Source organism: Maylandia zebra, linkage group LG3, assembly GCF_041146795.1.
Source record: "Maylandia zebra isolate NMK-2024a linkage group LG3, Mzebra_GT3a, whole genome shotgun sequence".
Taxonomy (NCBI): domain Eukaryota; kingdom Metazoa; phylum Chordata; class Actinopteri; order Cichliformes; family Cichlidae; genus Maylandia; species Maylandia zebra.
Genome location: NC_135169.1, coordinates 9771276 through 9797500, shown reverse-complemented (window position 1 = coordinate 9797500; position 26225 = coordinate 9771276). Strand labels below are relative to the sequence as shown.

The 26225-nt window shown below is 41.7% G+C and overlaps 1 protein-coding gene across 1 annotated transcript in view; it reads left to right on the top strand.

Annotated features, from left to right (window-relative positions):
• LOC143416655 (protein NLRC3-like) overlaps positions 1 to 26225 on the top strand; it is a 39574-nt gene that overhangs the window by 3829 nt on the left and 9520 nt on the right. Inside the window, exons 3-6 of the mRNA XM_076882104.1 lie at positions 12489 to 14283; positions 15680 to 15853; positions 17796 to 17969; positions 18165 to 18338. Coding sequence (XP_076738219.1) covers positions 12489 to 14283; positions 15680 to 15853; positions 17796 to 17969; positions 18165 to 18338 — 2317 coding nt within the window. The remainder of the gene's footprint in view (positions 1 to 12488; positions 14284 to 15679; positions 15854 to 17795; positions 17970 to 18164; positions 18339 to 26225) is intronic.

Here is a 26225-nt window from a genome sequence, read left to right as displayed (position 1 = left end):
TTTCGGAATATTAAGAAAATCAATCCTGATACTCTATCTTTTGCTTTCTCTAGTCATTTGCATTTCCATAACCTGCTCACCCAAGAAGACTTGGTTTCCTATTATAACTCTAGTCTCAATAGTCTAAACTCTGTTGCCCCACTCAAAACCAAATCTGTATCATTCTCTCAGTCAGCACCCTGGTTCACAGCTGAACTCAGGCTCCTGAAAGCAAAAGGACGACGACTTGAACGCCTTTATAAGAAAACTGCTCTGAATATCCACAAGGAAATGTTTAATAATCATATTATGTTTTATAAGGAGTGTATTAATCAAACAAAATCTGCTTACTCCTCCTCCATTAACTGTTCAAAATATGACTCAACCAAGATACTGTTTTAACTGTTCAACTCTTCTTTCAGGTCAACAGATTTTTTTTACCTGCTCACCTGTACTCGTCTTCCTTCTGTGATTTTCTAATGATATTTTTTTCAATTCAATTTTCAATTCAATTTTATTTATATAGCGCCAAATCACAACAAAAGTCGCCTCAAGGCGCTTCATAGATACAGAGAAAAACCCAACAATCATATGACCCCCTATGAGCAGCACTTTGGCGACAGTGGGAAGGAAAAACTCCCTTTAACAGGAAGAAACCTGCAGCAGAACCAGGCTCAGGGAGGGGCGGGCCATCTGCTGTGATTGGTTGGGGTGAGAGAAGGAAGACAGGATAAAGACATGCTGTGGAAGAGAGACAGAGGTTAATAACAGATATGATTCAATGCAGAGAGGTCTATTAATACATAGTGAGTGAGAAAGGTGACTGGAAAGGAAAAACTCAATGCATCATGGGAATCCCCCAGCAGCCTACATCTATTGCAGCATAACTAAGGGAGGATTCAGGGTCACCTGGTCCAGCCCTAACTATATGCTTTAGCAAAATGGAAAGTTTTAAGCCTAATCTTGAAAGTAGAGATAGTGTCTGTCTCCTGAATCCAAACTGGAAGCTGGTTCGGCAGAAGAGGGGCCTGAAAACTGAAGGCTCTGCCTCCCATTCTACTTTTAAATACTCTAGGAACAACAAGTAGGCCTGCAGAGCGAGAGCAAAGTGCTCTAATAGGGTGATATGGTAATACAAGGTCATTAAGATAAGATGGGGCCTGATTATTTAAGACCTTATATGTGAGGAGCAGGATTTTGAATTCTGGATTTAACAGGAAGCCAATGAAGGGAAGCCAAAACAGGAGAAATCTGCTCTCTCTTTCTAGTCCCTGTCAGGACTCTTGCTGCAGCATTTTGGATCAGCTGAAGGCTTTTCAGTGAGTTTTTTGGACATCCTGATAATAATGAATTACAGTCGTCCAGCCTGGAAGTAATAAATGCATGAACTAGTTTTTCAGCGTCACTCTGAGACAGGATATTTCTAACTTTAGAGATGTTGCACAAATGGAAGAAAGCAGTCTGACATATTTGTTTAATATGTGCGTTGAAGGACATGTCCTGGGGCCCGTTCTTCGTACCTCGCTAAGTAAGTTAGCTGGATTTGATTGTTGACGATTTCGCGTGATCTTGGATCGTTCGGTTCCCCAAAGCTCATCCGGGACTTGCTGTCATAGCAACAGAGCCGTAAGCGTTTACTTTATGTAAACAGGATTAGATCGCGGCCACGCAGGTATGTCCGCTTCATTTATACGAAAGCAACAGCGATATTCCACCACTGTTTCACCATAAATAAATAACATCAATGTAACTAAAGATAATGCAGCACTTGATCCTTTTATTGATGTCACACAGATACATACAGGTCATTTCCTAAAAAAGGGAAATGAACTATTAACATTCTATTACATGTATGTGATTATTACAGATGTAATTCATATTTCAGAGTAGTAATTGTAAATTACTTCGTGTAATCAAGATGAGAGACCACGGCTATAAAAGCGAAGGTGGATTTGGGAAGCCTGTCGCAGCCATGTCCTGTCCGTTTACGCGACCAACCCATTGCGGAAGGTGCAAGATTGATAAGGAGAGTCCTCAGAATCCAGCGTATATTGCGGGACAGACAGGATCCTTTAGCTCAGCGCGACAGTGTGCTCATTGAGAGATATCGATATTCCCGTGAGGGTATTATTTACTTAACCAACTTGTTGACGAGGGGGTGCAGGACCACCACCTGTCTTTTTTTGCTCTGCCCTTTTCTTGGTTGCTGTTATGAACAAACAAACAGATTATTTCAGGGTCTCTTTCCAAGAGACGAAAAGCAATATAAGTGATAAATATCACCATTCTGTAGAATTCTTATATTTCACTTTTACTTGTTCCCATGTTCTAGTGGGTCCTGTTGTGGCTCTAATGTGAAAGGGGATATAATATAACATAATATAATATAATGTAATATAATATAATATAATATTGGATAATATAGTGTCATATGATAGATCTACCCTACCGCCTACTGGTGTTGGCCAGAGGGGCCGATGGCGCGATATGGCAGCCTGGCTTCTGTCAGTCTGTCCCAGGGCAGCTGTGGCTACAACCGTAGCTGCCTCCACCAGTGTGTGAATGTGAGAGTGAATGAATAGTGGCATTGTAAAGCGCTTTGGGTGCCTTGAAAAGCGCACCCAAAATAATCCACTCCATTATTATTGTTATTATTAAATTACTTACGAGTTTAATTTGTCAGCAACTTCCTGCCAGCCCTCTCTCCTTGCTTTTGCAGCCTTTGCAGTGTTCCCTTGCGTTCTGATTAAACTCTGAAACTCCTGAAATCCCTCACTCAGGAGTTCTTGCTCTGCTGCTGAAAAATACCGACGACATTCTCGCCGACCAATCAGAGGGTTGCCGATCAATGTTTCTACTCTCGATGCGTAGCCCCTTTTACGACACCCAGTGATCTCACATTACTTCATCCAGCTGTACTAATCGTCAACAGCAGGTGTGTTCGGAGAACCGGATTAGCGAGCTCACGGTTAGCGCGATGGTTTGGTCTTGGATGTGTCATTTGATCTTGTATGTAGTAAGCGAGGTACGAAGAACGGGCCCCTGGTCAACAATGACTCCAAGGTTCCTCACAGCGTTACTGGAGGCCAAGGTAATGCCATCCAGAGTAAGAATCTGGTTAGATACCATATTTCTAGGATTTTCAGGGCCGAGTACAATAACCTCAGTTTGATCTGAATTAAGAAGCAGAAGAAGCACTTTGACAGTGTGAGCAGTTGTTGGAGGATGTAAAGCCCATCTTGAACATCCGATGACCTGTATAGTGCACTCTATGTAGTATTTTGTATTGTATTAATTGCAGACTGGGATTTTTAATCAATTTAAAGGTTTTTAAGCATACCTGAGACCAGAAGTTTTGGTCTAAGCTGACTGATAAATCTGCTTCCCACTTTGCAATAGGAAGGGATATTGATTCATCTAATTTAGATAGTGTTCTGTATATTTTAGATAATAATTTGGGGGATTTAAGAGTAAGGAAATGTACCACACTTGGTTGTGTTTGTAATTCAACTTGACTGAGGTTAAATTTCTTTTTTATTATGGATTTAATTTGTTGATATTCTAAAAATCTTTTCTTGTTGATCCCATATTGTGCAACTAGTCTGTCAAATGGGATAAATTCTGTTCCCTCTAATATATGTTCTAAGTATTTAATTCCTTTACAACTCCATTTTGGGAAATTAATCATATTATTGTTTTGTAATATGTCAGGGTTATTCCAGATAGGTGTAACGTTTGCATGGGATTAATGAAGACTCCGTTATTTTTAGAAACTCCCACCATGCTGTCAGAGAAAAGCTGATGTTGATACTTTTAAAGCATTCATGTCTTTTGATGTTTGAGCTAATAAATGGTAGGTCTGAAATCTCTAGATCCTTGCATAGTGCCTGTTCAACATCTAGCCAGGGCTCATCTAGGAAGGTATGTTTTGACCATTCTGAGATGAACTGAAGCCTGTTGGCTAAGAAGTATTGGTGAAAGTTAGGCAGATCTAATCCTCCTCTATCCTTGGTTCTTTGTAGCGTTTTTAAGCTGATACGCGGGGGTTTATCTTTCCAAAGGAATTTGGAAATATATGAATCCAGAGATCTGAACCAATCTTGTGATGGTTTGTTAGGGATCATCAAAAATAAGTAATTTATTTTTGGCAAGATTATCATTTTTATAGTGGCGACCCTTCCCATGAGTGATATGGGTAAAGATTTCCATCTAGTCAGATCACCTTCTACTTTCTTTAGAAGTGGGATGTGGTTTAATTTAGTTAAGTCTGAAAGCTTGGGAGAAACATTAATACCTAAATATTTAATATTTCCGGATTGCAGTGGGGCAGAGGAAGAATTATGGAAGGAGCAGTTAATGGGGAGAACTGTAGATTTTGGCCAGTTAATTGAATAATCTGAAACTCTTGAAAACCAGTTTATTAAAGTAATTACCTCAGAGAGGTTGGTTTGTGTGTTTTGCAGAAAAAGCAACACATCATCCGCATAGAGACTGATTTTATGTTCTATGTTCTTACATTTTATGCCCTTAATTGTTGTAGCCTGTCTAAATGCTGCTGCTAGAGGTTCGATAAAAATTGCAAAAAGTGAAGGGGAGAGTGGGCATCCCTGCCTGGTGCCCCTCAGGAGACAGAAGCTGGAGGATGTCTGGTCATTTGTTCTGATACGAGCTGTTGGGGAATTGTATAATATTCTTATCCAGTTTATAAAAGAGTTTCCGAAACCAAATTTGTGTAAAGTTGCGAATAAAAATTTCCAGTTAACGCTGTCAAATGCTTTTTCTGCATCTAGAGATAATATTATGGTTTCAACGTTTTTATTGTATGAGTAGTCTATTAAATTAAGTAATCTACGAGTGTTTGTTGAGGAGTGCCGACCTTTTATGAAACCAGTTTGGTCAGGATGAATTAAGAGGGGGGTTATTTTCTCTAATCTCTTTGAGAGAGCTTTGCAGATTATTTTAAGGTCTACATTTAAAAGAGAAATTGGACGATAGCTTGAGGGAAATAAAGGGTCTTTGTCTGGTTTTAGCAGGAGACTAATGTTGGCAGAATTCATATTTGGTGGTAGTCTGCCCTTTTCCTCTATTTCCTGCAACATGCTGTGGAATACTGGTGCCAGAATTGTCCAGAATTCTTTGTAGAATTCTGCAGGGAAGCCGTCTGGACCTGGAGCCTTATTATTGGGCATACTTATCAGGGCTTCCTGGAGTTCACCTGGCGTCAGTGGCGAATCCAGTGCCATTGCTTGACTGTCTAGTAATTTTGGAAGAGTTACGTTGTCAAGAAACCGATCAATTTCATTTTTAGATGGGTTTATTTGTGGTGTATATAAAGTTTTATAGAAATCCCTAAAAATGTTGTTTATTCTTCCAGGGTCGTATACTGTGTTCCCCGATGAATCTTGAACAGCACATATAGTTGTTTTTTCTTTATTTATTTTTAACTGGTTAGCTAGAAATCGACCTGATTTGTTACTGTGTTCAAAATTCTGCAAGCGAAGTCTTTGTATAAGGAATTGTGTTTTTTTATTAATAATTTCATTTAATTCTAGTTTTGTTTTGCATATTTTGTTCAATGTTTCCTGATCTTGGTAGGACGCGTAGGCTTCTTCTAAGGATTTGATGTTTTTTTTCTAATTCCTGAATATTTTTGTTTTCTTTTTATGTGATGAGAAAGAAATTATTTTACCTCTCATCACAGCTTTCCCTGCTTCCCATAGAACAGAAGCAGATATTCCGGGAGTGTCATTAAAGTCTAAATATGAAGTCCATTCCTTTTTAAAATATTTAATAAAGTCTTCATCTTTGAGTGGCGATGTATTGAATCTCCAGTTTTTACTTGGTGTAGCGTTCTTCTTATGTATTAGTGTTACAGATACAGGAGCATGATCGCTGACAGCTATAGGGTGAATCTCAGTGTCTGAAATGTCACTCAGCAGTGAACTGCTGACCAAAGAATAATCCAGACGAGAGTAAGAGTGATGAACATGTGAGAAGAAAGAATATTCCTTACTGTTGGGGTGAAGGGAGTGCCATGCATCGCAAATACCAAAGTCGCTCATATACTGTTTGATTATATTTGTGGACTGCCAGTTACGCTGAGTTCCTGTTGTGTTGAGCCTATCCATTTCTTGATCACTCCTGTCCTGCAGCAGCTTCATTGGCTCCCGGTCAAATACCATATCAATTTCAAAATACTCTTGTACACATTGAAGGCTATTCATCATCTCGCTCCATATCCCTCTGATCTGGTTCAGATCACTGCCCCATCTCGTTGTCTCAGATCTACTTCTTCCCTTTCACTCTCCGTCCCCTCCCACCATCTTGCCACCATGGGGAGCAGGGCTTTCAGCTGCTCTGCTCCTCAACTCTGGAATTCCCGACCTCCTGATTTAAGAAATATCTTTTGCTTCTCTCTCTTTAAGTCCCAACTCAAAACTCACTTGTTCAAAATAGCTTATCCCACATAACCTCTCCACTCTGCTATTTTAAATTTGTTTTATGTTTTATGCTCTTATGATTGTGTAAACTGTTTGCTTTTATGTTGCTTTTATTATTCTACCTTGTACAGTGTCCTTGAGTGTTCTGAAAGGTGCTTTCAAATAAAATGTATTATTATCATTATTATTATTATTATTATTATTATTATTATTATTATTATTATTATTATTATTATTGCATATTAGCTGTGAAGTAGTAGTTTTTAAAGTCTGGTAATGCTATGCCACTATACATTTTCTCTTTACAAAGGGGTGCCTTTTTTATCCTGTGGCTCTTGTAATTCCAGATAAAAGGGAGAAGGACTGAGTCCAATTTCTGAAAGAATGTAGCTTTCACATACACAGGGATATTTTGAAAAAGATATAGGAGATGGGGGAGGCAGATAATTTCAATAGCATTCACCCTGCCTATCAAGGAAAGTGCGAGTGAATTCCAAAATTCAACCTCATTTTTAAATGTATCCAAAGTTCTCACAAAATTAGCTTCATATAATGACTTGTGTGACTTAGTAACCTCGATCCCCAAATGTGACAATTTTTCTGAAGTTATTTTAAAGTGAAGTCGATTGAATAATTAAGATTACCACATTTAATTGGCATCAATTTGCTCTTATTAAATTCAGTTCTTTTGAATTCTTTTGGTGGCAGAAACAGACTGGCCTCAGAGTGGTCAAAGCTCAAAAAATAATCTTTATTTTACATTTCCAGAAATGGAGACCGAGCACATGCAGACACAAGCTCAGGTCTGAATGCAGTAGCACCCAGCATGGTTATATTTCTGCAGCACATCACACACACACTCAGTTAGTTCCTCTTTCTTTTTTGTGTCTGATTTCCTGTGCAGCTCTGCACTAAACTTCCCATCTCTAAAGTCTGTTGCCAGGGCAACCTGTCACCCTCTGACCTAGTTTTTGTCTCGTCTGGGCTTGGTTTCTAAAGGCCTCTCTTATTAAAATACATAAAACAATATAATCAGAAAATAAGCACTAAAAATATACATTTATTTCGTAACATACCCCCTTTTTAACTAATTGTATTAGCTAACATAATTAACTGACTGCCTCAATAACTACTGTGAACTAAAAAAAAGATATAATTAGCTTTTTCTGGTAAAAGGTCCTACATTACTTTTGTCACTCTTTGGAAACAGCCTCTATAGAGTTAACCCGTTTCCGCTTTCAAAAATTTGCTCCTGGTTTCTTCACCCCTTTAATGGGTAGCACATATAGAATAGAATAGAATAGAATAGAATGCTTTATTGTCACTATACGGTTGTACAATGAGTTACAGAGCACCTCCTCCTCAGTGCAAACATGCTGGGGGGGGGGGGGGGGGGGGGGGGGGGGGGCACAGTTCTGCAGCGCTATATACATATGGACAGTGTTAACACAGGGAAAAAATACATCAAAATCCTCAGGGTGCTTAGCAGAGCTCTTTTGGCACAAATCTTCAGCCCAATTAACAGTTTTTCCACACACATTCACAATTCTTTCAATGGCATTTTAGCACAATTCACTCTCTCATTTAACAGATCTTCTCACACACACGCTACACCCTTCTCTATTAGACTTTCAAAACAATATACACTTTTGATCATTCATCCAAAGACAATTTTACACTTCATTTATACATTCACACATTTATAAAGACACCAAATGCCAAGATACATTATTTCCATTTCCATTACTCAGTATTCAACATTTCCATTACTCAACATCACATCGTCTTCCCTGGTACCAGCGTTCCTACCTTTTCGACTACTTTAAAAGCCTCTAAGGCCCAGGTCTGCCCATCTTGCTGGTCAAACAACGCCATCATCAATAGCGGTCAAATTTCTAGGCCCTATTTAAAAGCGCTCCCCGCAGCTTGACCAGAAGCTCCACTTAACCAGCGTTTCAGTATCCTACTGGTGCATGAAGCTTTACTTAAAGCTTTACCGGTCACCCGCGTTGAAATGGTCACACCCAAGCCCCACTTTGTCGTTCAATCGGTGCAACAAAAGTGGTACTTGACCACTGATTATTAACGACCGACCTCAGTGGTCACGGGAATCACCCGGGTTCTCCTGTTGCCGCAGGTCTCTAACGCGCGTCTGCAGTAAAGTGTGGGAACCAACCCCGAACCTTTTGCACCCCTGGAGTTCAACTCCAGTCTTAGATTAATTTAAATAACTTTAGAAGCACCACTGTGGACTCTAAGCGCCAGTTTATTTATCTGATACTCGGGTCCCACCCTCTTTCCTTGTCTAAGATAACACAATTGACACACATAACACATCAACTTTAAGCACACGTCACATCAACTTTAAAATTCACCCCAGCATTAACAACAATAAGTTTTCATCAAATATTTCCTAGACTTTACTTTTTATTTATCACATATTACCGAAAATCACCATGGACATGTCATACTTAACAGATTTTATAATTTACTTTCATTTCACCACTACTGAGCCAATTTAACGGTAAGGATCATTAACTTGGTGACCAGATAATTTAGAATTCATCCAATCTGCACAATTTGCTTTTTTTTTTTTTGAACAGGCTCTGCCTACCTTTAAATCTTTTTAGACAGGTCTCCTGTTCGCCTCAATTCTGATCGCACCTTAAGCCAAATTTGTCCTCTCAGCCGTAAAAGAATACGGGTCAAGGCACCAATTATTAAATTTCGGTTCTTTTGATTCTTTTAGCAAGAGAGAAAGACTTCCAACTCACAGTGGTGAAGCTCAAAAAATCATTTTTATTGTACATTTCTGGAAACAGAGAACTGTAGACACGAGCACGCACCCAGAGTTCTAAAAGCAATGCAAGCTAAAATACGTATATATAGTTCTGCTATAGGTCACACACAGACACACACAGTTTCGATCAAAACAACTCCTTCTGGTCTGACTAATGTGTGTGTTACTTAGTTCTGCTTTTTCTGTCTGGTTTCCTGTATTTTACTAATATGACTCTGCAGCTCTGCACCAAACTTCCTGTTTCTTAAGTTCCCCTTACTGAAGCCTCTGTTGCTAGGTGACCTATCACCCTCTGACCTAGTTCTTTCTCACATCTGGGTCTGGATTTATAAAGGCCTTTATTATTAAAATACACAAAACAATCTAATCAGAAAATAAGAACTAAGAATATATATTTATGTCGTAACCCTATCTAATAAAAAGACGTCTATAAAGGAGTGTGTTATGGATCCCAGTGTGTGTTACGACCCCCTCTGCTAGGTGACAGGTGGGGAGAAACATACACAAGCCCTCTCACAAAATCAGAGTAAATAAGGGGTTTTATTGCAAATGTTAAACTGAAAACCATCTGGGCTGTTCAACAGACCACCGGGCAAACAATTAATACACAAAAAAAAGAAAAGGCACGAATAAAAGCTAAGGATTAACTAAGGAGAGCCAGCAATCACAAGTCTCTGATAAAAGATTACTTGTTCTTATCGATTAATAATGCAGAATTATCATATAGAAATAAAAGAAAACTGAAGTTGTGCCATTGGAACATGTTGCCTGGCTGAAGCACTAAAGGACTCGGCGAGAGACATCTGTCTCGCCCTAGCAGCACCTGTCCCTCTCCGCTCCTCCCTTCAGTTTTTCCTCAATATATGCTCGTCATATTCTGTGATATGATTTACAGTGAGGTCTTTGATGAGGTTAGTGGTGTTGCCACAACACCTCACTGTCTTGCCGCATGTATCACAAACCGTGTCTTGGCTGCCACTTTGAGCCTTTACTTGAACTGAGCCTGTGGTCATCCACTTTCTCAATATGTTCCTAACTGTGGAAACAGACAGCTTAAATCTCTGAGACAGCTTTCTGTGTCCTTCCCCTAAACCATGATGGTGAACAATCTTTGTCTTCAGGTCATTTGAGAGTTGTTTTGAGACCGCCATGTTGCTACTCTTCAGAGAAAATTAAAAGAGGAGGGACACTTACAGTTGACCCCTTAAATACTCTTTGTCATTATTGGATTCACCTGTGTATGTAGGTCAGGGGTCACTGAGCTTACCGAGCCAATTTGAGTTCCAATAATTAGTTCTACAGGTTTTGGAATCATTAAAATGGCAACAGCGCCCAAATTTATGCACCTGCCTGATTTTGTTTAAACAATTATTGCACACTTTCTGTAAATCCAATAAACTTCATTTCTCAAATATCACTGTGTGTGTCTCCTATATGATATATTTACCTGACATTTTTTATCATAACAACCAACGATTGATACAGGAAAATAATGACTATTAACAGGGTCGCCCAAACTTTTACATCCCACTGTAGTCTGCTTTTACTGACTGTGACACTAAATGAATGTTAAAATCACCCACAATAATTATTTTATGTGAGCTGAGCACTAAATCAGATAAAAACTCACAAATCAGACAGAAACTCTGTGTAAGGCCCAGGTGGATGATAGATGATAACAAAGAAGATTAGTTTTTGTGTTTTTTGATTTGTTGATTAATTATTAAGTCATGTCTGGTAGTTAGAATGACTCGGGGGTGTTGATTCATTTAAACTAACATAATCATCCTGCTGCAACCAGGTTTCTGTAAGGCAGAGTAAATCAATTTGTTGATCAATTATTAAGTCATGTACTAACAGAGACTTGGAGGAGAGAGACCTAATATTTAATAATCCACATTTCACTGTTTTACTCTTTGGTTCAGATGTGGATACTGTATTGTTCTTTCTTTGTGATTGTTTATGTTTAAGTTGTTTGTTTCTGGTTTTTAGTTTGTTTTTTGTCTGTTTGGGAGCTGACACAGTCTCTATGGAGATGGGTTTTTGGGGGGGTAGCAGGAGGAGAGAAGCTGCAGAGAGGCGTGTAAGACTGCAACTCTGCTTCCTGGTCCCAACTCTGGATAGTCATATTTTGGGGGGTTTAATAAATTTGTCCATATTTCTAGAAATGAGAGCTGCTCCATCCAAAGTGGGATGGATGCCGTCTCTCTTAACAAGACCAGGTTTCCTCCAGAAGGTTTGCCAATTATCTATGAAGCCCACATCGTTTCTGGGACACCACTCAGACAGCCAGCAATTTAAGGAGAACATGTGGCTAAACATGTCACTCCTGGTCTGATTGGGGAGGGGACCAGAGAAAACTACAGAGTCCGACATTGTTTTGGCAAAGTTGCACACCGATTCAATATTGATTTTAGTGACCTCCGATTGGCGTAACCGGGTGTCATTACTGCCGACGTGAATTATGATTTTACTGAATTTACGTTTACCCTTAGCCAGCAGTTTTAAATTTCCTTCAATGTCGCCTGCTCTGGCCCCTGGAAGACATTTGACTATGGTTGCAGGTGTCTCTAGCTTCACATGTCTGAGAACAGAATCACCAATTACCAGAGTTTGACCCCCGGCGGGTGTGTCGCCGAGTGGGGAAAAACGGTTAGACACATGAACGGGTTGGTGGTGTACCTGGGGCTTCTGTTTAGGACTATGCTTCCTCCTCACCGTCACCCTGCCAGCCAGCCTGTTTCCCTGGCTGCTCGGCACATTCCGCTGAGGGAGAGCAAGTGGGCCCTATGTTACCTTGTTCCCTAACTACAGGGGCCTGACTAGCTACGGGTGTTTCAAGAGTGTGACACCGACCCAGTTCTGCAAAGAAGAATGAAAGAAACTGCGTAAAATTAGGTTGACCAAGCTTTAAGCATTATAATCAAAAAGACTTGCAGCTGTAATTGCTGCCAGATGTACTTCCACAAAGAATTATGAATTATTATGTATGGCAACATTTTATTAGTTTTTAATACATTAACAAGAATTCCAAGCATGCGTGTCTTACATTGTCATTATGTGGTATTTTATTTTTTTAAAAATTGACCTGAGAAGTGAATTTACCACATTTTGAAAGAATGCATGACAAAATGTGAAATAAGTGAAAGGCTGTGGATACACTTTATCTGTAGCTTCTATGTAGGGACCCTTTTGGTCAGGTAATGTTTTGACTGTTTCTGCCCAGGCATTGATACTGACATGTTAACCACTTTTGTTTATTATTTCAGAGGCTCTTGAGAAGTGTCAGATTAACTTCAAGTTAGAACTGAAGAAGAAGTTCCAGTGTGTGTTTGAGGGCATCGCTAAAGCAGGAAACCCAACCCTTCTGAATCAGATCTACACAGAGCTCTACATCACAGAGGGAGGGACTGCAGAGGTCAATAATGAACATGAGGTCAGACAGATTGAAACAGCCTCCAGGAAACCAGACAGACCAGAAACAACAATCAGACAAGAAGACATCTTTAAGGCCTCACCTGGAAGAGATGAACCAATCAGAACAGTACTGACAATGGGAGTGGCTGGCATTGGGAAAACAGTCTTAACACAGAAATACACCCTGGACTGGGCTGAAGACAAAGCCAACCAGGATATCCAGTTCATATTTCCATTCACTTTCAGAGAGCTGAATGTGCTGAAAGAGGAAAAGTTCAGCTTGGTGGGACTTGTTCATCACTTCTTTACTGAAACCAAAGAAGCAGGAATCTGCAGCTTTGAAGACTTCCAGGTTGTGTTCATCTTTGATGGTCTGGATGAGTGTCGACTTCCTCTGGACTTCCACAAAACTACAATCCTAACTGACCCTAGAAAGTCCACCTCAGTGGATGTGCTGCTGATAAACCTCATCAGGGGGAAACTGCTTCCCTCTGCTTGCCTCTGGATAACCACACGACCTGCAGCAGCCAATCAGATCCCTCCTGACTGTGTTGGCATGGTGACAGAGGTCAGAGGGTTCACTGACCCACAGAAAGAGGAGTACTTCAGGAAGAGATTCAGAGATGAGGAGCAGGCCAGCAGGATCATCTCCCACATCAAGACATCACGAAGCCTCCACATCATGTGTCACATCCCAGTCTTCTGCTGGATCACTGCTACAGTTCTGGAGGATGTGCTGAAAACCAGAGAGGGAGGACAGCTGCCAACGACCCTGACTGAGATGTACATCCACTTCCTGGTGGTTCAGGCCAAAAGAAAGAAGATAAAGTATGATGGAGGAGCTGAGACAGATCCACACTGGAGTCCAGAGAGCAGGAAGATGATGGAGTCTCTGGGAAAACTGGCTTTTGATCAGCTGCAGAAAGGAAACCTGATCTTCTATAAATCAGACCTGACAGAGTGTGGCATCGATATCAGAGCAGCCTCAGTGTACTCAGGAGTGTTCACACAGATCTTTAAAGAGGAGAGAGGACTGAACCAGGACAAGGTGTTCTGCTTCATCCATCTGAGTGTTCAGGAGTTTCTGGCTGCTCTTCATGTCCATCTGACCTTCATCAACTCTGGAGTTAATCTGGTAGAAGAACAACAAACAACCTCCAAGAACTCTGAAACAAGAGAACCTGCAGAGAAACACTTCTACCAGAGTGCTGTGAACAAGGCCTTACAGAGTCCAAATGGACACCTGGACTTGTTCCTCCGCTTCCTTCTAGGTCTTTCACTAAACAGCAATCACAATGTTCTACGAGGTCTGCTGACAAAGACAGGAAGTAGCTCACAGACCAATCAGGAAACAGTCCAGTACATCAAGAAGAAGCTCAGTGAGAATCTGTCTGCAGAGAAAAGCATCAATCTGTTCCACTGTCTGAATGAACTGAATGATCGTTCTCTAGTAGAGGAGATCCAACAGTCCCTGAGATCAGGACGTCTCTCCACAGAAAAACTGTCTCCTGCTCAGTGGTCAGCTCTAGTCTTCATCTTACTGTCATCAGAAAAAGATCTGGATGTGTTTGACCTGAAGAAATACTCTGCTTCAGAGGAGGCTCTTCTGAGGCTGCTGCCAGTGGTCAAAGCCTCCAACAAGGCTCTGTAAGTAATATTAAATCAGGCATGATCAGTTCAGAGAACACTTAAAAATACATAAAAATAGGGAATTAAATGATCATCACTCACTTGGTCAACTATGATACCTTTAATGTTTCAGTCCAGCCGGTCAGCATTTCTGAGAGATTTTTGTCTGTAGCTCTTATCAAAGGACAATCCAGCCTATAAGACTATGGGCTCTGATCCTTCAGCCCCTCTTATGGGTTCATTATCCTCAGCTTGCTCACTTAGTTCTTTTTTTCTAAACCATATACCTCAGTTATGTTGTGGAAACTCTTAAATAAAACTGCAACTACCAGCTAAGCGTGTCTTTTGAAGTGAGGTTTAGTGGAGAGAACGTTCAGATCAAACACCAAACATTTTTCTGAGGAGGCACACCACCCTGAAATATTTTATATCTGCCAAACACTCTTAAACAAAGAACATTCCATAGCATATCATAAATCTCTATACCTTCAGTCCAGCTCATTCTTTACCCCCTCCTACTCTAACAAAAGTTACGACCACCCATCACCTCATTAAGAGCAGGATGTCTGGAGATTTTCAAGTCTCAAGTGGACCGTCTGTGAAGATGCAATAAAACCTAAGGCCCAATTGTGAAAACATTCTACATGCATACAACTGGTGTCAGGAGTCATCTTGCTAAACTAAAGAGATATGATTAAAATATGTGATTAATGCACGAGAAAAGAAATCTGCCACCAGTTACAAGATTGTATCTTTTCTTTTTGTTTATAATCCAAGTTCTGGTTTCTGTCTCACCTTAAGTACACACTCATTTTTTTATATAATTCTCTGCTATGGCTGTCCTGATTATATCCAGTATAGAGGAAAAACCTTGGGCATCATAATTATAATTGCCGTCACTGTCCTGTTTCTTGTCAGTAACTGAAATTGTCCAATCGAAAACACGTTGGTATTTAGGGAGGGCAGGACTTTAAAAGGCAGCTTGTTTTTGACAAAAAAAAAAAAAAACCAAGAGTCTGCACCAAGTCCATCATGTGAGCAATTATTTACAACCACATTTACTGTAATCACAGATATTAGAATTAATAAAGTGACCAACAGTACTGTAGTAAGTTTAGTACTGTAGTAACTGTAGTACTGTAGTACTCACAGGCCTGAGCCAGCAGACACTGAACTAGTGTCACTAAATCTACCCGCTCTTCTCTGGTTTCCATTTAGATACACTGGTATAATTGTGTTTAAAATGAAATATTTTTATTCTGTTAGACTTAAGTTCTTGAACATTTTTTTAATTTAATTTTGCATTGTAGTGTACTCATTTGTACTCATTTGATTACCTAGGTTCAACATATAAAGTGATTATATTTGATAATAGATATTGTTTTGTTGTTCTCGTTCTTGTTGTTTTTTGCAGGCTGAGCAGCTGTAACCTCTCAGAGAAAAGCTGTGAGCATTTGTTGTCAGGCATCAGCTCGCAGTCCTGTAGTCTGAGAGAGCTGGACCTGAGTACCAACAGCCTCAATGATTCAGCTGTAAAGCTTCTGTCTGCTGCAGTGGAGAGTCCACACGCCAAACTGAATATCCTGAGGTCAGATCAGAATTTGTATTCTCTTTTGTTTGTTTATATGTTTGTTTGTTTGTTTTTTGTTTTTATCAAGTGAGAAAATTTAGCCAGTAAAGGTAAACTTTACCATTTATTGTTGTTTTGTACAATTTTTATTCATTTCTATGTTAAAGTGAAGTTTTACTAACCTACTCAGCACAAAACAAACATCCATCCATCCATCCATCCATCCATCTTCATCCGCTTTATCCGAGGCCGGGTCGCGGGGGCAGCAGCCTAAGCAAAGAGGCCCAGACCTCCCTCTCCCCAGCCACCTCCTCCAGCTTATCCGGGGGAATACCAAGGCGTTCCCAGGCCAGCCGAGAGATATAATCTCTCCAGCGTGTCCTGGGTCTTCCCCGGGGCCTCCTCCCGGTGGGACATTCCCTAGGACACCTCACCCAGGAGGCGCCCAGGGGGCATCCTTGTCAGATGCCCGAACCACCTCAGCTGGCTCCTTTCGATGTGGAGCAGCAGCTGCTCTACTCTGAGCCCCTCCCGGATGGCCGAACTTCTCACCCTATCTCTAAGGGAGAGGCCAGCCACCCTTCGGAGGAAGCTCATTTCTGCCGCTTGTATCCGCGATCTCGTTCTTTCGGTCACTACCCACAGCTCGTGGCCATAGGTGAGGGTAGGGACGTAGATCGACCGGTAAATTGAGAGCTTCGCTTTTACACTCAGCTCCCTCTTCACCACGACGGACCGGTGCAGCGTCCGCATTACTGCAGCTGCAGCCCCAATCCGTTTGTCGATCTCCGGCTCCCTTCTCCCATCACTCGCGAACAAGACCCCGAGATACATGAACTCCTCCACTTGGGGCAGGAACTCATCCCCGACCCGGAGTGGGCACTCCACCCTTTTCCGGCTGAGAACCATGGCCTCAGATTTGGAGGTGCTGATCCTCATTCCCGCTGCTTCACACTCGGCTGCGAACCGTTCCAGTGCGAGCTGGAGGCCCTCACCCGATGAAGCCAACAGAACCACATCATCCGCAAAAATCAGAGATGAGATTCTGAGGCCACCAAAGCGAAAGCCCTCCGCCACTTGGCTGCGCCTAGAAATCCTGTCCATAAAAATTATGAACAGAACCGGAGACAAAGGGCAGCCCTGGCGGAGCCCATCACCCACCGGGAACGAGTCCGACTTATTGCCGGCAATGCGAACCAAGCTCTTGCAACGGTTGTATAGGGATCGAATGGCCCGTAGCAATGGGCCAGACACCCCATACTCCCGCAACACCTCCCACAGGACACCCCGAGGGACATGGTCGAATGCCTTCTCCAAGTCCACAAAACACATGTAGACTGGTTGGGCAAACTCCCATGCACCCTCAAGTATCCTCGAGAGGATAAAGAGCTGGTCCAGTGTTCCGCGACCAGGACGAAAACCTCATTGTTCCTCCTGTATCCGAGGTTCGACTAGCGGACGAACTCTCCTTTCCAGCACCCTGGCATAGACTTTCCCCGGGAGGCTGAGGAGTGTGATCCCCCTGTAGTTGGAACACACCCTCCGGTCCCCCTTCTTAAAGATGGGGACCACCACCCCGGTCTGCCAGTCCACAGGTACTGCCCCTGATCTCCACGCAACATTGCAGAGGCGTGTAAACCAGGACAGCCCTACAACGTCCAGAGCCTTCAGGAACTCGGGGCGGACCTCATCAACACCAGGGGCTCTGCCACCAAGGAGTTGTTTAACTGCCTCAGTGACCTCGCCCCCGGAAATTGGCGGGTCATTCCCCTCATCCCCAGACTCTGCTTCCTCCTCGGAAGACGTGTCAGTGGGATTAAGGAGGTCCTCGAAGTATTCCTTCCACCGCCTGACAATTTTCTCAGTCGACGTCAGCAGCGCTCCGCCAAAACAAACAGGATTAGTTATTACACCTTGATTACACTTTAACAGCAGTCTTTCTTAATGTTTTTATTTTCAGACTCAACATCTGTGAAATCTCAGAGAAAATCTGTGAAGCTCTGTCCTCAGTTCTCAGCTCTGGGTCCTCTAGTCTGACAGAGCTGGACCTGACCATCAAAAACCTGCAGGATTCAGGAGTAAAGCTTCTGTCTGCTGGAGTACAAAGTTTAAACTGTAAACTGAATGCTCTGAGGTCAGATCAAATGTCATTTTATTTTTTTTAAAACGAACCAATTCAAGATTTTGTCCATGTTCATCCATATGATGTTGTGTCTTAGAATATTAAGGTTTCCTTTAAAAATAAAAAAAGATGCCGCATGTAATGTAGTAATATAATAACAAACTTTACATGAGTATTTGTTTTATAGTTTGTCTTTTATTTTTTTAGACTGACTGGTTGTAATCTCTCAGAGACAAGCTGTGAAGCTTTGTCCTCAGTTCTCAGCTCCCAGTCCTCTAGTCTGAGAGACCTGGACCTGAGTAACTCTGACCTGCAGGATTCAGGAGTGAAGCTTCTGTCTGCTGGACTAAAGAGTTCACAGAGTGCAGTGGAAACTCTCAGGTTAGGATTCAAACTTTTCCACATATGATCATTTAAAATGTGAATTATATTATTGATTGACTTATTAATAGAACTTTCAGCTGAACTGTCACTTCATATTATCCTCACAAATGGAATTATCAGGAACCTGCTGGAGCCACACACCCAGTTTAGGGGTCTCTGCCTGAGTGCTGCAATTACCACTGGGACCACTGTTGCCTTCACCCTTCACAACCTCTTGAGCTCAAAACATGTTCCACATTGCTTTGATTACTGCACTTTGATGTATTCAAGTCTTTATTATAATTCACAGCATCCATCCATTCAGGCACCCATTTTTCTAACCACTTATCTACAGCAGCAACAAGAGCTCCGTGATGTTATAAAGTTGGAGTTCGGGTATACCTTGAACAGCCTACCAGTCCATCACAGGGCAGTGTATATTTATACTCATTACTTCACAAATCAAATATTCACGTTAAATGTATAATCTTCCTTTCACTCAGTGTTTCATACATTAGCTGTAACGATACATGACCTTTTTTTTCCTACTACATTATAAACATTGAAAATGCATCTATGAGAAACTTTTTTCTGCAGTGATGAGCTAGCAACATCACACTAAAGGTGATTCCTGCCCAGCCTCTCTTGCCCTGAAGAAGCATGAGCAGCTTTTCTTTAAGTCCACTCGGTCCCTCCACACTAGCCCAGGACTGGTGAGGCAGACAACCCTGTTGATAACTGCCAATGGGACAAGGGAAGTCTGGGTCTGCTCTTTGCCGCTTTTACCTCTGTGGCTCTTCATGTGGCTGTCCTTCTAACCCAGGGGTGTCAAACTGCAGGCCTTGAGGGCCGGTGTCCTGCAGGTTTTAGATGTGTCCTTGATCCAACACAGCTGATTTAAATCGCCAAATTACCTCTTCCACATGTCTTGAAGTTCTCCAGAGGCCTGGTAATGAACTAATCATTTGATTCAGGTGTGTTGACACAGGTTGGGATCCAAAACCTGCAGGATACTGGCCCTCGAGGCTTGGAGTTTGACACCACTACTCTAACCCGTCTCAATGACAGTGGGATATGTCACTTGCATTGTGACAGTGCTTTTTCTCCATTCCCAGCACCTTCATAGGGTATTGGTCCTGTTAGAGCCTCTGGACATGGTACCAATGGTTACTTCCTCTTTAAAAGCTGGGTTCTTTTATTTATTGCACAGCACAAGAAGTCTAAGACCAGGCAACAAAGGAAGTTTGACTTACTTCTTGTACGTCGGAAACCACCGCAAAATACGGAGAGTGTCCTCAGTGGCTAGAAGAGAGAAGGATGTGATACCGTGGATGTGGACAAGTGGGTGAAGAATTTGTCTGACAGACAGTTCACCCAAACAGAGAAAAACATCCTTGCTAAAGGGTTGAATTTTGCTGTCACACCGAGACAAATCCCGCTAGTGGAGCTGATCACAGCCACAGAAACTGCAAGCCTTCTCAGTAAAGTCAAACACCTTTTTGGTACATCTGTCTGTGAAGGTTCTCAGTCATCCAGGTCATCGTAGTCAAAGGAGCTTGCAAAGAAAAGCGTCTGGACTTCTTTAAGTTGCTTGAAGAAGTTTCACCTCTCACCTCCTCTCCCTGGCTGATTGGGACCCACACCCAGTTTCACAGCTTGGCTAAGGCAATTAGAGGATCATCAGGGGGTCCTTTTGTCCCTCTGTGGGGGTCACTCCCACTAGGTTTATATCTGGGACTCCCCACCATTCGACCTTAGAACTGAAGAAGCTTCTCGGATGAGAGGTGAAACGTCTTCAAGCAATTTAAAGAAGTCCAGACGCTTTTCTTTGCAAGCTCCTTTGACTTTTTGGTACATCCTTCGCCATCTTACAGTGCTGTTAAAGCAGCCATTCCTCAACTCTCTGTGAATGGTACTCATGGTCATTGATCAGTGGGCTTTGGCGTGGAATTACTAAATTTAGATACCCAGTGGTACAAAATACCATTAACTTTGGTCCCAGTGCTGATTGTCTTTTTGTTTGATTCCATATACTTAACTCATCTGTTTAAGCCAAGTTACCCGCCTGACTCTCATTCACTCTGTCACACGCATGCAGACTTTTTCATGCACAGAGGCACAGGGCTCCCTCATCCCATCTTTTAGAGAGAATGGGTAATTATATAAACAGCTTTCAGCGAGGCAGGGATTAGGTCCCAGAGAAAGTGATGCTGTCTAATGCTGGCATATCTCTATCACATACTGGAAAACAGAGCAGGAAGAACCAGGAAGAACATGGAGCGTGTGTGTGTGTGTGTGTGGTATCTAAAAATAAAATAACCAAAAATAGAGAGGACATAGCCTAACATATGAAACAGGAAAAGATCACTGTGTAATCCATTTATTTCAACAACTGTATTCTGAATACCACCTTTTTAAACAGTAACTGTTGGGTCTGTGTTTCCACCAGCCCCGCTAATTCTAGAGACTTATTCATCATGAAGAAAATAAGACAGTCGATCGATCGATTATTTGAGCAAGGGAGGCCTCGTCTGTGTCCACCACGAAAATGACCCCCAGATCTGACCTCCTCCTGCTACCTTTTATTGAGACACAGTTCACACAAAAAACGTCAGAACAAAGCCACGCCCACATGGTCCTAAGACAAGGCATTTGTATGTATATGTGTGAACTTCTGTAAGAATGTGTATGTGTGTGTGTGTGTGTGTGTGTGTGTGTGTGTGTGTGTGTTATGTGAGAATGTGTGTGTGTGTGTGTGTGTGTGTGTGTGTTATGTGAGAATGTGTGTGTGTGTGTGTGTGTGTGTGTTATGTGAGAATGTGTGTGTGTGTGTGTGTGTGTGTTATGTGAGAATGTGTGTGTGTGTGTGTGTGTGTGTGTTATGTGAGAATGTGTATGTGTGTGTGTGTGTGTGTGTGTGTGTGTGTGTTATGTGAGAATGTGTGTGTGTGTGTGTGTGTGTGTTATGTGAGAATGTGTGTGTGTGTGTGTGTGTGTGTGTGTGTTATGTGAGAATGTGTGTGTGTGTGTGTGTGTGTGTTATGTGAGAATGTGTGTGTGTGTGTGTGTGTGTGTGTTATGTGAGAATGTGTATGTGTGTGTGTGTGTGTGTGTGTGTGTGTGTGTGTGTTATGTGAGAATGTGTGTGTGTGTGTGTGTGTGTGTGTGTGTGTGTGTGTGTGTGTGTGTGTGTGTCTCAGACCTCCTGCTGACCAGGAAGCTTACATCAAAAGAAGCAGATCTTCCAGATAAGATGTATCTGCAATAAAACATTTCACCCCCCCACCAGAACCTCGAGAATCTGGGGGGAAGGACAGTGGAATTTCTTTCATCAGAGTTAAACACTGTACAAATGGTAAACATAAAAATGACAAACATTTAACAATTTAACTCTAACAGTAACTGAATATAGATACTTATATTTTGTATTTTCAATATGTAATGTATGTAATGTATTTCGTTACTCCCCAACACTGTCTGTGTAAAGATTTATGTTTCTAAAGTGAAACAGTGAAAAATAACAGTACTGTTAATAAATTAATATGTCGAAGTTGTACAGAAAGGCCAATTTTGGCACACATCTGTCCTGAATTCGTGAAATGACAAATGACCACAGGTCCAAGTGTGTCAAACGATGATTTTATTAAACACACGTGTGGAGGAAATACACCGTCACAATCCTCAGCATAAATCCCCCCAAAAAGCATACTTAAAATGTTTTTATATCTCATGTTTTTATATCTCATGCATCAAAGCAGATACATAACATGCATAAGTTACAGTAACCACAGCTTTTCTGCTGACAACCTTTGCAATGGCGTGTCCAGCGGGGTGGCCTGGGGGGGCACAGGCCACCCCCCCAACCAGACTGGCCACCCCAGGTGCCACCCCGAAGCTAAAACAATAAAATGTAATGAAATATCAAATGTACGATTATGGTTTCACAGTGAAGCTCAGATATCCGAGGGTAAGTGAATGCAGCACCGGCTTCTGCACTATGCGCATCATGTTAGCAAAGGTAGGAGAGCCAAGCATGAAAGAGGCACCGCAGGAAACATTTTTTCAGCGAAAGATTAACAAGTTAACATAGCCGGACTAGCCATCGGACATTTGCACGGTGGGCTGATGACTTATTTATTTTTATTTATTTCTTTTGTAACGGCATGAACAATGAGAGGTGGTGGATTGGCCAGATGCTGGCCGATGTGTAAAAATAACTCAGTTGTTTGGTGGTGGCTATGACGGGGCTTCAACAGAGGCCAGCGGTTGGATGAGGGAAAGGTGAGGTAGGAGGAGAGCCCCGAAGCAGCCACCAGTCCGAGTATCAGGTGAACTGAACTTCAGGTAAGAAGTTATGACCTGCAGTCTATCTGGGTCAGATATGAACTAAGTTTAGGTGCAGTTTGTTTTCGTTGTGCTGACTTTTTACCGTCAGTTACAATAACTTGTACTGCGTGCTAGCTAGCATGACGAGTTTATACAGCTGTTCGGTTGCTGTGATGTTACTGATAGTGAACTTTATTTTATTCATAAGGTTAGTAGAGTTGCCAACGGCTCCTTAAAAAATGGAATGGTCCCTCATTCAGAGAAAATATTACACGTTTCGTATTGAGCTGAGAAGAGACGCAGTTTGTCCCGGACTTTAGCTAGAATGGAAAAAGACACAAAGCTGGAGTTATTCTGTGTTTACGCTGCACAGCTGCCTCTTCTCTCATCCTCTCCCCCTCCCTCTCCTGTTGCTACTTCAGTCATGAAACTGATCAATGATCAGCTGATCGGCTTTTCTCTCTTGTTTGTTTATCGCTCACTTTGCGCCAGAAAGAGGAAACCAGCAGATGTCGCGCTAAACAACAGCAGCACGTTTAAGCTTGATCAGCTGTTAGAATGTATTTAATATTAATTTCTAGTATCAGCTGATGTTTGCTGGAGCCACAGCTGTAAAGCTGCTGGTCATGATGTCGGTTTGGATATGTGGTGAGAGGGAAACATGAAGATGAAACCAGGAGATGTCCTTACTGAACCATCAGAGCTGTGATGGAGAAACAGGTTTACCTTTTAGGTGACATGAATGAGTTGAAGTTATGAACTGTTTCTGAGAGACAAATAACACCAGGATCCTTTTCTAAGCAGCTGACAGCTGGTAACTGTGCAGGGGCGGGTCTAGCAAAGTGTTGCCAGGGGTCCATGTAGGGCATTAACAGGGAGAGGGGGGCACAAAGATATACTTTTCTTTCTTATTCTCATTTAAAATATCTCGCTTTTATTAAATAATTATCTGAATCTTGCGAACAAAGTTTTTATCTGACGTAAAATGTATAGAAATCATACATATACCAACAAGACTGTACATCACTGTCACAACAGGGTTTGTTTTCATTCAAAGGCTTTATGGCTTTAATACCTGGGGGGCCGGTCTGTAGTGAAAATGCCCGATTTTCTGTCCCAGTCCAGCCCTGCAGGTTAATACTGGCAGTGTCACCATGCCAGCTGACTGTATTTCATCATCAGCCAGTGTTGTTCTTTATCAATATTACCACAGTTTACCATAAGGCAGCATAGAAAGTATTTACTTGCTGTCAGGTTTTATTCAAATGTTAGTCTTTTCAGTTGTTTCTCCACTTTTTTCCTGTTTCAAAATCAAACACCAGTTTGTGAGAAGATCATCTTCTTTTTTTAACAGGCAGATAAAGTTTTGCATTGGCTAATTTGTCAATTGTTTGTTACAAATGTTCGTATTTTAATTTTCAAAAATGTTTTTGCCCAAAACATATGTGCACTATATGTCAGTAAAAATACTATGCAAATATTGCTGTCCTTGAATGCTGAGTAAGCACTGACTGATTGTATCTCTTGTACTTTATCAACGCAGTATCTAAAAACTTTGCACCGTAGTGGTTAAAATCTCATTCTAATAAGAGTTAAAAGCACATTCGGTTATTAGGTTTATAGGATTATTGAATTATGGTGAACGGTTGGTAGAATTTTTTTTAACATTATCTGCCAATTACATCTGCCACCCTTCTCCAAATCTGTGCCCCTACCTGGCCCCCCCACTGAACCTTTGACGCACACTCAAAAAGACATTTTCTCCGTCTCCACGCCAGGTGCTTCCTGTAGATCTTCTTATTCTCACTTATCTCTGGAACATCAGAAGCACATCCTACAAAAAACTGTTGCTTATGCAGGCACAAAACGCAGTTACAAGAAAAATACGTCTTAACTCTAACCTAGAAATGTGTCTATATAATGTCTGTGTACGCAAGCGAGCTGTCACGACCTCACTGCATTCTGTCTCACCTCTTACCTCACCAGATAAAGCTTGTAACCTCCTACCAGACAGAAGGCCAACTCCTTTGTAAGCACATTTTCCCATAGGTGTAATAACATGATTGAAACTGTATGTTTAATAAATGGAATAAATATTTAATCAAATGCCACTGCTCAAAGCTTAATAACAGGATATAAAAATAAACACAATATAGAAATGATATAATCCCCACAATTCAAGTCAAAAACACATCAAACTTTAAGAGTTTTTTCCAAGGATGAGGAAGCAGACTCAGCCCCAAACAGCTGAATATATGGATGGTTCCCACAGCAACCTCAGCAGTGTGCTCTCAGTATACTTAGTTGTATAAAGGAGTTCGTGGTGTGTTGCACTGAATAACTAAGCAGCTGAAACAGCCTCATGTACGTTGACACAGGAAAAGAATAGTGTGCTGTTCACAGCAGTCACAGCTCGCTGCCTTCAACAGTCTCTTCCTTCCTTGTTTGGATGTCACTGATATCATCTTCTGCTCTCCCACTGACCACCTGTTGGAGGTAGCATGCTAAGATGGCTAACAGCAGCATCAGTACATGTAGTCCTTAGTGATGGAAACTGGAACCATGAAGTCAGTGATGCTGGAATAAGCATCTCCACAGTGCCCAGTGAGTTTGTTTGCCTTCTCCACATTCCCCCCCAATGTGCTGTTCTTGGTGTTGTGGCCCGTGATGGTTTTCACATCATTCCATTCCTTATGGAATTCCTTATGTCACGTCACATGACTCATACATTTTGATTAGCACCCAAAGAACTAAAGAAAGGCTAAAAGGACGTTCAGCCAATCAAATCCCTCCTAGGAACAGGAAGTCTAGAGAGGAAATGGAGCAGAGAAGGAGAATCACCAGTTTAAATGTCTGAATTTTAAACTGGTGACCCTCTAAAGAGGCTTTTATTGACTCTTTCTGTTTTCATTACAGGTTTTTTCACCATTTAAACTTTTTAATATCAGATTGAGAAATAACTTTTTAGTTATTTCTACATTTGACACAAATAATGACTTTCTGACTTGACTTTGGACTAATCTAACAACTCAGCCTGGCTATGTTGGACTTGGTGTGGAAGCAGCTCCCAGTTTGAGTTCAGGAGACAGACACCCTCTCTACTTTGAAGATCAGCTTCAAACTTTCCTTTTTGATAAAGCTTATAGTTCGAGCTGGATCAGGTGACCCTGAACCATCCCTTAGTTATTCTGCTATCGGCTAAGGCTGTTGGTGGACTTCCCATGATGCTCTGCTTTCTTCTCCCCTCTTTTCACTCCTGGTGCTTTTATATGTCACTACTGCATGTCCTTAACTTTTGTCTTCTGTCTCCTTAGTTTGTGTTTTGTTCTTGTCTCTCTGAGCTCATCTCTTCTCTTTCCCCTCACCCTGCAACCAGTCATGGTAGATGCTTCTCCTGGAGCCTGTTTTCACTGGGAGGATCTTTGTGTCAAAGGGAGTTCTTCTTCCCACCATCACCAAGTGCTGCTCACAGTCGATTTCGCTCTATATTGTAGGCTGTTACCTTATACTGCTAAACAGCTTGAGATGACTGCTGGCGTCTGTTGGGAATTGTCACTTATACATAAAGTTACATTGAAT